The sequence below is a fragment of the Pholcus phalangioides genome, unplaced genomic scaffold (genome assembly GCF_987345545.1).
Source record: "Pholcus phalangioides strain wild (caught in Gottingen) unplaced genomic scaffold, Ppha-v1.0 ptg000008l_1, whole genome shotgun sequence".
Classification (NCBI taxonomy): domain Eukaryota; kingdom Metazoa; phylum Arthropoda; class Arachnida; order Araneae; family Pholcidae; genus Pholcus; species Pholcus phalangioides.
The window spans coordinates 57,605,193-57,621,028 of NW_028301601.1; the positions used below are offsets into that span (position 1 = coordinate 57,605,193).

The window sequence follows — 15,836 nt, forward strand, 5'->3', positions numbered from 1 at the left end:
CACGAATAAAATACCATAAATTTTATAGTTATTTAGGCAGATATATTTCGGTAGTTTCGTTTCCTTAATTTCAGTCATTTTCTGGACGATGTTAAAAAGCAATCCCGGTCGTGTCTCGAAAACAGAACGTTCGGCTGGCACAAATTCATTTCCGAAAAAACACTCTTACAGAAGTACTCCATGGTTTTCATGCGAAGTTTCTCCGCATTATAAATATCTGCATTCAATAGTATCTGACAAACGTTATCATTACCCAGAAGGGACAATAGATAATTGCTGCAGTACAACTTCAAATCACTCACCTCATACTTGTCACTGGCTCTTAAAAATCCCAAGGCTCGATCCAAATCCAAACCGTGCACGCTCTTCCAGAATAGATACAATTCTATCATGGAGGTTATCGAGTCTTTCTCAAAGTCGGTGACTCCCACGCGACGAGTGACTTTCGAACGTGCACCCAGGATAACCGAATGGACAGGGACGTCTTCGCCTCCCACGGAGATGGCGCAATCTGCATTTCCTTTACTTATCCACAGATTTCGTAAGTCATCGGCCAACTTCAACAGAGGAGAAATTTCTACACAACGATCAAACTTCTACGCGGAGACTATCAGAGTGTGGTTCGCTAATTTTGTCAGAAAATATTGTCTATCGATAGTTGTAATGTGACCATATTCACAGCAACGAAAACATCATCTTTGAAGTGGAACAAAAATGTCGAATTTGGTATTAAATAGCGAGAGATGATGCATTTCACGTTCAATTTTCTCATTTGATTATATATATGTATACGTATATGAATGTACGTATATGTGTACTTCCTCTTTCCCCTATTCAAGTTCTTCATGTCCACAACACACATGCGTACTCATATTGTCGTATTCATGTTACTACTCACCGAATAAGGTGCTAAGCGAAATGGCATAGGTGATCCCTAATTGTATATATTCCCCCCCACACAATATATTTATATACTGTATATTTTCATCGAATTCACCGGAGCGAGTGAACTCAACCCAATACAAATACAACGCCACAACAGGCAAACTTCCCAACGAGGTGGCTGACTTAAGAACATCATGGATCCCCGAGCCATTTTTTGGAGGCCCTACTGCTACCCACCCCCCCAACGAATCGGTACATGCGGGAATGTGCGCGTACGTGTAGTGAAACCTGACGTGAAGTTTTTTTTTGTTTCTCTGTAATGCTTGTTATGTGTAGTGCTGCCATCTGCCACCAGTTTTTCTAACTATGAGTGAAGTGTTATGATTGAATGATTTATCGTTGTAGGACAGTTGCTCTCTGTGGCGAGACTTTTTAACGGGGCGGATCGGCTCGCATTTACGCCTTGAAGTTGGGAACCACCGAAAAGCAACTTCAGCCGACCACCACTGGTGGGGTTCGAACCCGGATCCTCGCATCGCGAGTCCGTCACTATAACCACTCGACCACCACAGCGGCAAAACTGATGCTGGCTTCTAGTCCGCAAGTTATCAAATCCATTTGCGCACCAAGAAGGTGTTAAGCGAGATGATTTTTGTATCCTTTATATATAATATGGTGAGTGTTTGTAAGATAACAAATCAGATGGCATGGGGGGACCCCCCCCCCTCAAATTGTGCTTTTAAAATATACCTCCATCGTAATGTGCGTACATTCAAATACAAATACAACGCCACAACAGGCAAAATGCCCAACGAGGTGGCTGATAAAAAGATGCCCATAAAAATATGGATGTCATATATTTCAAAAATACAGCAACCCAATTAAAAATGCAATTACATAAATTATAAACAATATACAGGGTGATCAGCGAATAAGCCCTTATTTCAAAATTAAATATCTCTACAACAAAGATCAGTAGAATTATGCGGTAAACGGTACGTTTATTAGCTAAACTGTAAGAACGTTGTACTGAAATTTCGAAAATTTAGTTAATTTTTTAAAATTAAAAAAAAAACAAAAAAAACTGGAGATTTTGGGGTTCCAAAAATCCTCATTTGTGTGAAGAGAAACCACTGCATTCGCATAAAAGTTACTGCACGGGCTGCGGTATGCGCCATGTGTGTGCTGACAAATCGTTCCAAAATTGTAACGTAACGTTCAGTAGTAATCGTTTCTCGCACGAAGAAGGGGCCGATAATGCCTCTGGCGCATACCGCAGCCCATGCAGTAACTTTTATGCGAATGCAGTGGTTTCTCTTCACACAAATGAGGATTTTCGGAAACCCAAAATCTCCAGTTTTTTTTTTTTTTTTACATTTTAAAAAATTAACGAAATTTTCGAAATTTCTGTACAACATTCTTACAGTTTTGCTAATAAACGTACCGTTTACCGCATAATTCTATTGATCTTTGTTGTAGAGATATTTAATTTCGAAATAAGGACTTATTCGCTGATCACCCTGTATACACATGATAAAATATTATACAACGCCCATAAGGAATACTTATGGTTGTCTTATTCTAAGTATGGATAGAGCTTCTCGATTTACCCCAACATGTTTGTTTTCAGTTTCTGCTTCCAATCCACCACAAGAAGTCCAAAAAAACGAGAAAGACAATTAAGAAAAGTTTAATCTATATCAAAAAATTGTTTAATTTATTTCCAATTAATTTATTTTAATTTACTTTAATTACATACGAGATGTTGACATGATTTCACACACTATGTCAATTAAAACTTCGGAAACATGTTCAACTGAACATGACAGACAGGAACTTCAAGACAGGTTTCTACTGTATGGGGACGTTCAAGTATTACGTCATCATCGATGGGGAGGGGGGGGGGTTCCCGATTTGCTGACTTTTGATGACAAGGGGGTAGGGGAGGGGGTTCGGATGATGCTTACGTCATCAACCACCCTTTATGAAAATATGAAATATTTTTAACAGCATCTTACTCGGCGCACCAAAAACGAGAAAAACCTTTCGATAGTTTGTGGGATCTTGAAGTGACATCCCCCTCTATTGATAAGTGCCCTACAGAGCCACTTCGGTGATCGCTAAATTTTTCGCGATCCAAGTGATCTGGAAATGTGTCACGCCTCACTCAAGCGATCCATAATTATATGCCGCAGATCACACTTAAATAATCTGAGAATGTGCCGCTGGTAACATGAGCGATGGAGAACCGCACTGGGGGCCACTTAAGTGCTCTAAAACTACGTCACATGCCACTCAAGGGATCTCTAAATGTGTCACGGATCGCTGAAGTGTTCTGGAACTGTGTCCCGGGACATTTAAGTGATCATTAAGTCATTTAAGTGTTGATGTGATCATTGTTCACATCTGAAAATGTGCCACGGGCCGCTTAAAAGTTCTGGAGTTGTACCACGGGACACTTAAGCGATCTGTAGATGTGCCGCTTAGTTCATTTTTTTTTTACAAAATTAGGTTTGAGGAGGGCAGGACGCATCAGATAACCCCCCCAGGGCCATATTTGGTCAGCGGGCCAAGGGCTTTTATGTGATTTATCATTTTAAGGCTTAGAGGGTAGGTCGCAATGAATTTATAAAAGATAAATTTTGAGTTTATAGCCTTCAAATAACATTGAAATTAACAGAAATTGATTATAATAACATATAAAAGGCATTTTCTTCCGAAATTTCAATTTAAAAAAAAAAATTTTTTTTGATCGTGGGTGGGGGCACGAGCCCCCCTATGCCCCCTCCCCCCCCCGTTACGTCTCTGATCCCACGAATATGCCTTAGGATTCAGAGGGGGCAGAGCTGATGACGAAATTTTACTGACAAGGGGGAGGGGAGTCAGAGTTTTGTCCCAAGAATACACATGTATATAGAATTAGGGTTAATCAAGACACCTTTGCCACCGCCCCCCTCCTAATATTAATTTCGCACCGGGCCCGCTTCTGGTAAGCTCTGACCTGACCACACGTCAAGAACCATAGAAATTTGACGTCGTTCAACTAATGCTCTCCCGGAAATCACCATAAATAAAATAAATCGATAGCAACCTGAAAATAGTTTTCAGCAAATTATAACATTTTATTATTGAGAGGTCTTTCAGGTAAATAATGTTATATATATATATTATCTGGAATGTTACATACCTGTACATACTTTGCTTTCTGAATACACAAAGCTATCATCGTCAAATCTACCGACAACAAAACACGCGGTAAATTAGAAATATCGTAGCAATATGATGCGTTCGTGCGTAACTACCGGCAATAATATTACATTAATTCAAACAGTGGTTAGAAATTATAGTTTTTTTCCCCCTTGAAATTTTTCTTTTCTTCAGCAAGTGCTTGAGGGTACTTCAAGGGCAGTTCCAGATTGCGCCCCCGGAAAACTGAACGTTGAGCGGTGAATCGTCTTCACACAGATTTTACTGCGGAGTTTCTCAGCTTTATTTAAACTCGCAAATATTTGAGTGATTTTGGAATAGTGCAGAAGACACGTCAGATAATTGTTGCGACAAAACGATGTACCAATTAGTGCATATTCAGTGAAGGTTCTTGATTACATACGGCAAAATTAACAAAATTCACGAGAGTTCAATACCAGATCTTTCCAGTTTATTTGAACGGATTCGACTTGTCCGGCTTTTTTATTTTCCCCATTCGCTGGACGATGTCCCAAAGCAATCCCGGGCGTGTCTCAAAAATGGAACGTTCGGCCAAGAAGTCAATTTCTGAAACAAATTTGCAGAAGTATTCCATGACTTTGATGCGGAGTTTCTCCGCGTTATAAATATCCGCATTCAATAGGATCGGGCAAACGTCATTATAATTCAGTATGGACAGCAGGTAACTGCTGCAGAACAATTTCAAGTGACTCACCTCGTATTTGTCACTGGCCCGAATGAGTTCCAGAGCGAGATCCAAACTCATTTCACGCACAACTCCCGAGTAGATGAATTCCATGAAGGAATTCATGGTGTCTTTTTCGAAATCGACGATTTCCAAGCGGCGAGAGGATTTCTCCGAAGTCTCGTGTTCGAACATGGCGGCAAAAACTTTCGACCGCGTACCCAGCACAACCTTCTACAGAGATAACGCAGTCGGTATTCCATTTGCTTGTCCAGAGATTCCGCCAGTCATCAGTCACATTCTCCTGACAATTTTTTTCCGCAAAGTGATAAACGTCACCGCAGTCTCTGACGTGAGTTGCATAACTCACTTCCCAAATCACTACCAGAGAATCGTTAATCAATTTAATTTCCGAATCTTTTACATTAATTGTAATTGGATAACCATATCCCATTGGTTCAGTTGGAAAAATGACATACTCATCAGACTTCCTATTGGACAATACCACACCACCGGTATTACGTAGTGAAAGACGTAGCTTCACTTTTAAATGTTGCGTTCGGTTTTCCGCATAGAGAAAACAAGACATTCGTCCTTCGCGACTTGGAATGTCTCCTCCAGGATATATCTCCAAATGCCATTTAATGCATGTTTTCTCCAGACAAAACACTGCGCTCTTATGAAATTTTCCAACCTGCGAGTCAAGCGAGCTGAAACGTTCGATGGTCCACGTGCTCTTGAAATTTCCCTGAACACTTCCAGACACTTGTAATCCATTGAGCTTCGAAGCCATTGAGGAAACTTGTATTCACACGCGAGCCAAGAAAATTGAATTTCAACACCGTTCAAAGTTCCAACACGGTGGTAAACTTGCTTAATTTGCAGCGGGGAATGGCTCCGAGCGTGCAATGAAAGCAGCCTTGAAGACGATTGCGTGCAAAGCGCTTGAGAGCTTGCGTGCAAAGCTCTCATCAAGCGCTTTGACTGCGTGTATCAGTTCGTGTCGTGCGTCACATCTCGCCAAATACTTCGCACTGAGATAGCCAAAATGCTCACCCTGACAATCTGCGCTTATCGCTAACATCGTACTGGGGAGGGGGAGGGGGAAGTGTTCGTTCTCGGGTAGCCGTCGCGTGGCCTTCGGACAGCACGACCCAACCCACACGGGTAAAAGGCCTATATCCCGGGGAGGAACACAGCCTGGGCCGTGTCTGGTCAGTTGGATAGCGGTCTTCACCGCGTGACCCCCACGAGCCACATTTGGTGCTTGTCGGGGCCCACCGACTAATTGCTAAGGAAAAAAAAAAAATTATAATTATCGAAATAAAATCATTACAAAATCACTAAAAGTGATTTCGAATCAAAATTATTGAGAATTAATTAAATTTAATAAGAATTAATCAGTGATTAATGAGAAACTTTTTTCAGAATTGGTGAAAAAATAATTTCGAAATTAATAAAATGAATAATTATTTTTCCCCTTGTTTAACTCGGGGGGTCTCATTGGCACATTCCATTAAGATGCCACCCTTAAAACCGAGCACAATTCAGGTCTATCGCTACGGGCAATTTACTACCTAGTGAACTGCTCCGGAAGTGTGTTTGTGTACCTAACTATTTAGTGCCGAGTCTGATTTTTCAGTGCTGCCATCTGTATTTCAGAAGTGCCAGCGTAATGCTTGAATCACATTTGTAGCGTTTGTGGGCCTGCTGCTCTCTGTGGCAAGACTTTTTAACGGAGAGATCGGTTGTACCTCGAAGTTGGAAACCACGGAAAACCAACTTTAGCCGATATCATTAAGATGTTACGGTAAATCACATGACCAAGCCCTCGTAAATGTGCGTGTGTGGATTCTTCTTACAATTATGAATACCTCAGTATGAGTTGGTGGCCGGTGGGCTTCGTGGACAATTTTAGTTCGGCCCGCAGTATCTGGAGACCCTTTGTTCTAGGGCGATTAAAGGGGAAAAAACCACAGTTACGGTGACCCTCACTACGGGTCACCATAGAGGTTGACCTTTGGGGATTCTACCTTTCCGCGTACGCCTCTGCCTATTGTAAAAGTAAGAAATTCGTGAAATTTCTCAAAATCGGTGAAGAAAGCAAAGGATACGTTTCTTGTTTCGTGTATCTAATGAACGACCGGGCTGTAGTATTTACATAAGCTCAATTCTTCATAAGGGTACGAGCATAGTGCACGCCTTTTTTCCCGATTCTCGTAACCAGTGTCGTTGCTGATTATCCTTATCTTATACAGTTGTCCCGTTTTTTTTTCCCACGCAGCTTGTTTGAATTTGTAATGTTTACAAAACTCGTGTGTGGAATGATAATAACTTTTTGTAGTTTTTAAGTCATATCATGATAATTGCTTCAACCATTGGCGTCGGAGCCGGGGGTGCTGTGGGTGTTCGAGCACCCACGGAAGTTTGTATAACGGCTCCGAGCACCCACAGAATTGGCTTCAACATTTCAAAATTCACAGCGATTTACAACAGTCCTACATTTCCTAAGCATTTGTAATTTTTCAACTGTTTTAGGTAACAATTGTTGATTTATCCGACTTACGGCAACGTTTTTGGTGACATTAGACGATGTCCCGTATTTTGCCGTGTTTAAGAAGACCCCAGCTTGCCTTGAGGAAATATGATTACCAAGTTATATGTGCCAAATATCTCTTTCTAGAAATGGATCTTTATTTACTGCGATTTGCGGCAGCCCTTTATTCGAGCAATTTCTACAATAATCACCAAATTTGTCGTATATTTCATTTTTTGCTGCAATTATAGACAATTAGAGATACAGTAAAACCCTCGATAAGAGTCGTCACCTTAGGTTATTGAAAAATTATGTTGTCGTCGTAAGCGGAGTGACGACTTGTGCGAAGTGTCAGTTCCAATGTGCACTATCGTGAAAATCGTATTAATTTAAAGTAACGAGGGAAACGACTTTTGAATGTTTGACCTGTACTCGTGTTACTCTGTGGCAGATATTTTCCTAAAATGTTTTGCAACATGTGTTTAAAAGGGGGGGGGGGTGTACATTCGCGTTTCAGGCAAAAAACTTTCACCGGGATTACACTACTTTACCGCACACCAACTCCGGTCATATATCGCCATTTCCCAAATAGTGAACTCGGGTGGGAAATGAAGGAAAAATCTATCATTGGCCTCCCCGGGCTCGCATTGTAAAGGACTTGTTTCCGATGTTCTTTGCCCGAGTTCGAACCTGTGGACGCTGACGGTAATCTTTATAATGGAAGACCAGCATCTTACCACCAATCAGGCGATACCGGGATATTTTACAAAACTTGAAAACAACCAATGAGCCTGTTGATCCCATTCACACTCGGATGTAACCGATACGCTTATTGGTTGCATTTTTCAAGTTTTGAAAAAGATATTTTATAAAACATTTATAGTGTAATAATTGCTTTAGAGTGATATTATCAAAGTTTCGCAAAGTGACAGAAATAAATCACTGCATACAGGGCGATTCAGAAAAGATGGGGGAAAACTGGTGAAAGTACACACCAATACAAACAATTGTCATCAAAGAATGCATGGGTATAACATGAAACGCTAACACGCAAATTTCAACAGAAATGCTGTTTGTGGAGTGGCCGTTTCGAAACGCGTGTTTGCGTTTCATGTAATGTAACGCAAATGTACATGTAACCCATGTATTCTTTGAGGACAATTGTTTGTATTGGTGTGTACTATCATCTCTTAAACTTTTTCCCATCTTTTCTGAATCACCCTGTATACGTATTTTTATGTGCACCTTTATAAAACGGAAAATAATTTCAGTCCCTTGAAGTTCCGTCTTATACAGGTTCCACTGTATTTGATTGTATATAGAGAACTTCTGAGATCAGAAAATCATACGTAGGAAAATGCTTTAGCATGATATATGTTCGTGTATTTGGACATTATGTTGCGGTTATAATTTACCAGCGATAATCGGTATTTCATTTAATATATGGCGATAGATATCCGTTGTTTTCGAGCGATTCGCTGATCGTCCCCGCGAATGCTTACGGAATTTACATGATATAATTCATTGCGACAGGCTACAAGTTTGCGAGAAGCCGTTGGCTGTCAGTACATCAAAGGTCATTGCACTTCACTCATAGTTAGAAAAACTGGTGCCAGATGGCAGCACTACACATAGCAAGCATTACACAGAAACAAGCTTCACGCCAGGTTTCACTACATGTACACGCACATTCCAACATGTACCAATTCGTTAGAGGTTCCGCAGAGGAATATGGACGAGGTGTAGTAGTAGTACATCAAAGAGATTCACGCCACGTCTCCCGACTCTTGTACAGCGGAAAGGTGGAGTGATTCATTTGCGATCTATGGAAAGAAGAGAAAAAAATACAAAAGGCCCCCCCCCGGTTTTTTGCTTTAGTCTACGCACGTACTTTGGAATTGTGGGTAATATTTTCCCCTACACTGTCCGGTCAGTGTGCCTCACTCGAGAAATGAACGCACGTACAAGCGTGACTGTTTACGATACGACATTGGCATTGCAACTACTCGTATATGCTCTTAATTGTTTTTTTTTTTTAAATTCCGCTTGGCTGATTGCATTATTGCACGTGACTTAAGTCACGCCGTCCCTTAGGCTTGGCTGAAATTATGCTTCACTTTATTGATGCGACAAAGAGCCAAAAATGCACGAAATTCAATGCGGTTAGTGTTGGTCGCCAAAAATGGAAATTATTTTTTTATTTCACATGGTTTGTAGCATGAAGAATGTTTTCCTAGACATGACTGATAGGACTCGTTCACCGTGTAAAAATTTAAATTTTGTAACTTTCTTGTTAAGATGATGATGGGTGACATCATTTGAAACATTTTTTTTTAAATTGAAAATTTGTGTATGAAAAACCAACGGTTCAGTAATCAGCCATTGGACAACGATAAGAACGGACAACCTGTGTAAGGGTGAACATATGCCCCGTATTTTATGCCCCGTATGTGCGTGTACGTGTAGTGAAACCTGACGTGAAGTTTTCTTTGTTTCTCTGTAATGCTTGTTATGTGTAGTGCTGCCATCTGCCACCAGTTTTTCTAACCATGAGTGAAGCGTTATGATTGAATGATTTATCGTTGTAGGAATGTTGCTCTCTGTGGCGAGACTTTTTAACGGGGAGATCGGCTCGCATTTGCGCCTTGAAGTTGGGAACCACGGAAAATCAACTTCAGTCGACCACCACTGTGGGGGTTCGAACCCGGATCCTCCCATCGCGAGTCCGTCACTATAACCACTCGACCACCACAGCGGCACAAACAGCACATAACGTTTCAAAAGTGAACAACAAACATTTATCAAGTACTCTCCTGTACTTAGAGATCAGAAAATAAGAATAAGAACGGGTTTTTGGTACGAAAAGGATGTTTTTTTTTTTTCTAGGTATAGAGGAAGTGAGTAACTGTATTTATAAAACCCCTTAGTATCCGGCTTTTCTGTGGTCCGGCGTTTCTTTCATCCTGCCTAACCTTCCGCCACATAAGGCTGGATAGTCTGGAGTCCACTATACGTCTCACCGAACATTTGCGGCGGGGAAAAACACGTTTGATTTCATTAAGCACTTGAATAATGTGAATAGGACGTTTTCTCCTTCGCTGGGGTAAAAGAAAAATCTGACAATTTTTTTGGAACTGGAACCCCGTACGCGTTTCTGGGTGGAGTGGGTTACCTTGGCTTGCCTTGGCGAGATTTTGTTTTAAAACCAGGAAGAGAAAAAAACACAGCTTTCTTTCTTTTTCGGCCTTTATGACCTCATTCTGATTTCATTTCCGTTCTGATGTTTGCGTGGCCATGGCCCCCACATCCTGTAGCGGGGCCCCCTAGGCTGGCATCTTTTGCGGGCCCCTCGGTCAGACTTTTAACGGGCCCCTTCTGTAGTTAATTTATAGCATGGAAAAGTAAAAAAATGATGATAACCGTCCCGGGCCCCAGGGCTAGAGCCCTGTCAGTGGGGGGACATGTGCGTGGCAGATGCTGAAGTAAATGACGTAAAACGTTCATTTGTACCCGAAATCGGTGACGATCCAGACGTTTTAGAAATTTCTATCGTGGATCATAAATTTCCGATGGCTACCAAATTGGATGAATTGCAAATTTCCGGGAACGTTCAGGGTCAATTCAAATGCATGAGAATTTTCTGGAATTAAGTGGTGATATTTTACCCAATGGACTTGACAGCCAAGAGAACCAATCATGACCGCCGCCACCCCCCCCCTTTCTGAGGACTTTCTTGACCTAAAAATTTGTCTAATTGCATTGCTTTTATTGGAATTTAAATTTAAAGTTAATTTCCTATCTTATTTCAAATACATATACAAATACAAATACCACGCCACAGCAGGCAAATTGCCCAACGAGGTGGCTGACTTAAGAACATCATGGATCCCCGAGTTATTTTTTGGAGGCCCTACCTACTACTGCTACACCACACATGATGCACCCCGCCCACACCCCGCCCCGCGGAACCCCCAACGAATCGGTACATGCGGGAATGTGCGTGTACGTGTAGTGAAACCTGACGTGAAGTTTTTTTGTTTCTCTGTATTGTGTAGTGCTGCCATCTGCCGCCAGTTTTTTCTAACTATGAGTGAAGTGTTATGATTGAATGATTTATCGTTGTAGGACTGTTGCTCTCTGTGGCGAGACTTTTTAACGGTAGTAGTTTTATGCATATCCTTTGGCTTTCCATCATCAGAAAAACATTCCCCCCCCCCCCCCCTGAAAACGGCCTCCTTATATATTCTGTTCCATTTAATTTCTCTTTCTTTGTTCTATAATTTGTACTTATATATATATAACTGTGTGTTGGGAGAAAGGAAATTTTTGCACTAAAAAGGAAAGATGGAAATGGAATCATTGTTGAGGAATTTCATAATACTCTATACAAACGTGAACAACAGGATCGGGAGACTTGGAAAGGGAGCAGGAAGGAAAGAAAATGGAGCCGAATTTGTACAAGTATTTGTACTGAGCTGAGAGAAGAAGTCTACAAGGCTATAAAGATGTATGAAAAAAAAGGAAATGCTCAGGTGAAGATGGGATTTCAATAGACATTATATTAAAGAAGCAGGAGAAGAATTTGCCAGTATGCTTGCTAGCTGCTTTGTTCGCAAATTGTCCCACAAAACTGGATGTGTCTGAAGATTGGAATTTGCATACCCGAATTAAACGTCACTGCGTGTAATACTCCGAATTTTTTTGCTCAAACTAGGCTAATTTGCATCTGTGGATTGTCCGCTGACGAGACTTGGGGTTTACTAGGAGGTTTCAGAGGGTCCCTGAACTTGAAAAATTGACTTACTTTTTTACTTTGTGTGCTGAATATTATTCTACAAACGGGGGTTCTCTCGTGTCTTTCATCCCATTGACAAGGAAGTCCTATGGCTTTCGTGCTATTGTCACAAAGGGTTCGTGGAACACAAAAGGTGCAGAACCTCTTTTGTAAAAGATTCCCCTTTTAATGAAATCATGAGCCGACAGTCGGCGAACTCCACTCAAACACCACTCATTGTAGCGCAATCCAACAAGCCTTTTGGTTACATTCGCTCGAATGTAATTTAATTTTTGACATTTTCAAGTTTTATAAAACTTGCAAAATATGGCCATTATAAAGGAACATTTATCAAACCTTTACAGCATGATATCTGCAAAAGATATATATACAACATTTTATATTTTTGATGGTGGGAGTGAGGGTGGCATGGACCCCTCGGTAAACCTCCTTGCGTACACCTCTGCACCATGCAGTATTTTTCTCTCAGTTCTCTTTTGCTGAATGTTTACTAGCCGATATATAATAGCATACTGAAGTTGTTTCCATGATTCTCACGTGCTGATGAAAAAACATTGCCAGAAATTTCTAATAATTACCAGTTCGTTTAAAAACCAATTTCCTTTTAAGATAAGGGGTTGTAGTCGTCCTGTAGGAATGTAAAACTACTGCTGAATCCAGCTGGAGAAACATCTATTTCCAGCTGAAGAAGAAGTGAGTGAACTACGGTATAGAAATACATTTTTGCTGGATTTGTGAATTATTGACTTTCTTCGATGGAACTGAATACTGGAGAATTGCAGCTGAGCCGGAGCCTGGAGGGAAACTTCTTGTGCGAGTGGACCGTCAAACAGTTCAGCTCCCTGGTGGATTGGGATGTTGAAAACCGTTTCGTTAGTCCGACATTCCAATGTGATAAGAAGGGCATAGACTGGTATTTAGTGTTGCAGCCTTTGAAGGATGCTGAAAATTCCACGAGATACGTTTGGTGCACGTTGGGCATAAGACGTGTAAGCAACAAACGGGAACGCGTGAACATCAAATTCATTACTTCATTGCGCAATACCGACGGTGAGGTTTTGCGTCTCTGGAATCACGAATGTGTATCGTATAAAGTCAAAACGGGCGTCTCTCAAGTCGTGAAATGGGAAGATTTGATATCTAAACTGCTCGATGATACTGTAGTAGTCACCTTTGAAGTGACCCAGTCAGCCATTGGTCATCCTGGGTGTCTCGCGGTTTCTCCAGCCATTGGTAACGGAGCTGATGTTCAGCACCTCGAAGAATCCACCCCAACACTGAAGATGGCCGAGGATTTCAGAAACCTGTGGTTGAGTGAGAAAAATACGGACTGCGTAATTACCGTGGGAGCACATGACATCCCAGTTCATTCCGTTATCCTCGGTGCACGTTCGGAAGTATTTTCTGTCATGTTCAGACAAGATATCCTGGAGAGGAGAAGAACCCACCGGATAAAAGTGACCGACTTCAACAAAGACACGATGGCCTCCTTCTTGGAATTCGTCTACTCAGGGACCGTAAGCCATATGAGTACTGAACTCGCCCAGGAACTTCTACGAGCCAGCGACAAATATGAGGTTAGCGACCTAAAACCGTACTGCAACAACTACCTGACGTCCTCCGTACATGATGGGAACGCTGGTGAAGACCACGTGAGAGCGGACATTTATAATGCTTAGGAACTCAGATACGAAATGGAATACTTCTGCGAGAATTTTCCATCTTCAGGTTATATCGAAGCTGAACGTTCAACTGCCTCAAGGAACGGGCAGAACAGCGTTGGGACTTCATCTAAGATATTTAATCGAACAAAAGTGGAAAACTCCAATGGTGGATGGCGCTAACGAAACACTATGGAACAAACAACCTTGTGTTGATTTTTGTCGATTTCGATTCAAGACATTCCATAAAATCACTTTTTTTTTGAAGAAATCGCAGTTTCTTTTTGTATTTGTTTTGAAAATAGATATATGTAGTCCAAGTTATATTCGGGGCTGTCCGTATTCATAAAGAATGTTGCCAGAAACATACTTTAAACAAGAAGATAGAGAAAGTGACAGAGTTGTTCAAAATATAATTAGCATGAGGGAACCATGTTGGATATCATGCGGAATAATCCATATATATAAGAGTTCTTAAAAGATCATTTGATCATTTTTGTCGCACCACGGTTATTTTCTGCACACGAGTGCTAATTAGACCGGGACCTACAATTTATTGGCGATTCCGAACGGCAGGCTTGTGCTTTATACTCATCGAGAGGTTGGTGCGCTAACCCCTCGACGGGGGACTTCTTGCGGTAGCAATTTCCCTGCGGTTTTTGTTGTACCCCGGTGTCAGAAACGTTTTTTTGACAAGGACGAACCGGGTATCGAAACTCGTGACACCTCTAAACATTCTTTGGTACTTTAGGCGAGTATTTTATCGACCTGGGCTACCGGGCTGGAAATGTGCTGCGAGCTAAGTAATTGATATGGAAATGTGCCACGAGCTGATTGAGTGATCAGTAAATGTGCTGTGGATCTCTGAAGTGATCTGGAAATGCGCCCGCAGGCTGCTCATGTGATCTGAAAATATGGTGCGAGCAGATTACGTCATCTGTAAATATTGCGCGGTTCACTCATGTAATCTATAAATGTGCCACAGATCACTTAATTGAAACGGGAATGTTCCGCGGCCCACCAAAGTTATCTGGAAATGTGCCCCGCCGGCTGCTTAAAAGATTTAAATGTGCCGCGGATTACTGAAGCGATTTGGAACTGTACCACGGACAAATTATGTGGAACTGCACTGAAGGTCAATTAAGTGACCTGGTAATGTGCCGCTTAGTTCATTTTTACAAAATTAGGTTTGATTCCAAGCACGTGTCACTTCCTTCTTGGCTGCTCAACCGTTAACGTCCCGTGAGAACTCTCTACACTTGTTTACGGGTCGTCGTCCAACGGAATTTTTCGAACTCGAACGTGGCTCCGGTGTGGACCTTTGGTGTCAACTTGCAACGAGACTCCAACGCGGTCTTATTTGTGTGAATAAACAGCCTTGATGAGGCTCCAGTGGAAAAGATTTGACTTTTTCTGAGCTTTCCTATTTTCTCTTCTTTTTTCTATTTTGGCCACCAGGATAGGCCAATCTTAATTTCTAAATTTTCTAAATATTCTAATTCACCGAATTCTTTCAAACGCCATACTATATGGCGCATCAGTAAAGGTAAGTTGTGGCGCTTACAATCTTACAGGCGTAAAAATGAAGGTCGGTCCCATCCGTCTGCCCAGTCCCGGTCACGCCCCTAGCGATTTCGAAGCCTTGAGCAAGCTAGCGAAACTCGCTCTTGAACATGACGATATACGTCAGATATACCAGAAACGTCTAATGTCGTTGTTAGGACTTGATTTAGCTGACAATCGTCTTCTCGTTGAGGACAAACGTAGCGGTCAGGATACGAATCATTCCCTAAGTTGTCTAAAACGTAAAATTTTCCGACAGCTTTTTCTTTAATGGTTACCAGCCGTTGTATATAATGCCGTATTTCCAAAACTTTTTTTTCGATCCTCTCGTGCAAGAAAATAAATATTGCAAAAAAAAAATTGGCAATCCAGAAACCCTACAACGCAGAAGTCAATAAAACAATTTTCGTTCGTTTTTCTAATCACAAACATACATTGATCGTCGTGATGAGATTGAAAATTTACTGTGGAAATTTTCGGTAGGACAAAGGATCCATCATCTGC

At 41.4% G+C, this 15,836-nt stretch overlaps 2 protein-coding genes across 2 annotated transcripts; one reads left to right on the forward strand and one right to left on the reverse strand.

Annotated features, from left to right (window-relative positions):
• Nucleotides 1-4,543: 4,543 nt before the first annotated feature.
• LOC149084594 (speckle-type POZ protein B-like) lies at nt 4,544-4,972 on the reverse strand. The gene has a single exon (XM_089235337.1). The coding sequence runs from the start codon at nt 4,970-4,972 to the stop codon at nt 4,544-4,546; it is 429 nt and encodes a 142-aa protein (XP_089091463.1).
• Nucleotides 4,973-12,863: 7,891 nt separating this feature from the next.
• On the forward strand, nt 12,864-13,787 carry LOC149084595 (speckle-type POZ protein-like). The gene has a single exon (XM_089235338.1). The coding sequence runs from the start codon at nt 12,864-12,866 to the stop codon at nt 13,785-13,787; it is 924 nt and encodes a 307-aa protein (XP_089091464.1).
• Nucleotides 13,788-15,836: the final 2,049 nt, after the last annotated feature.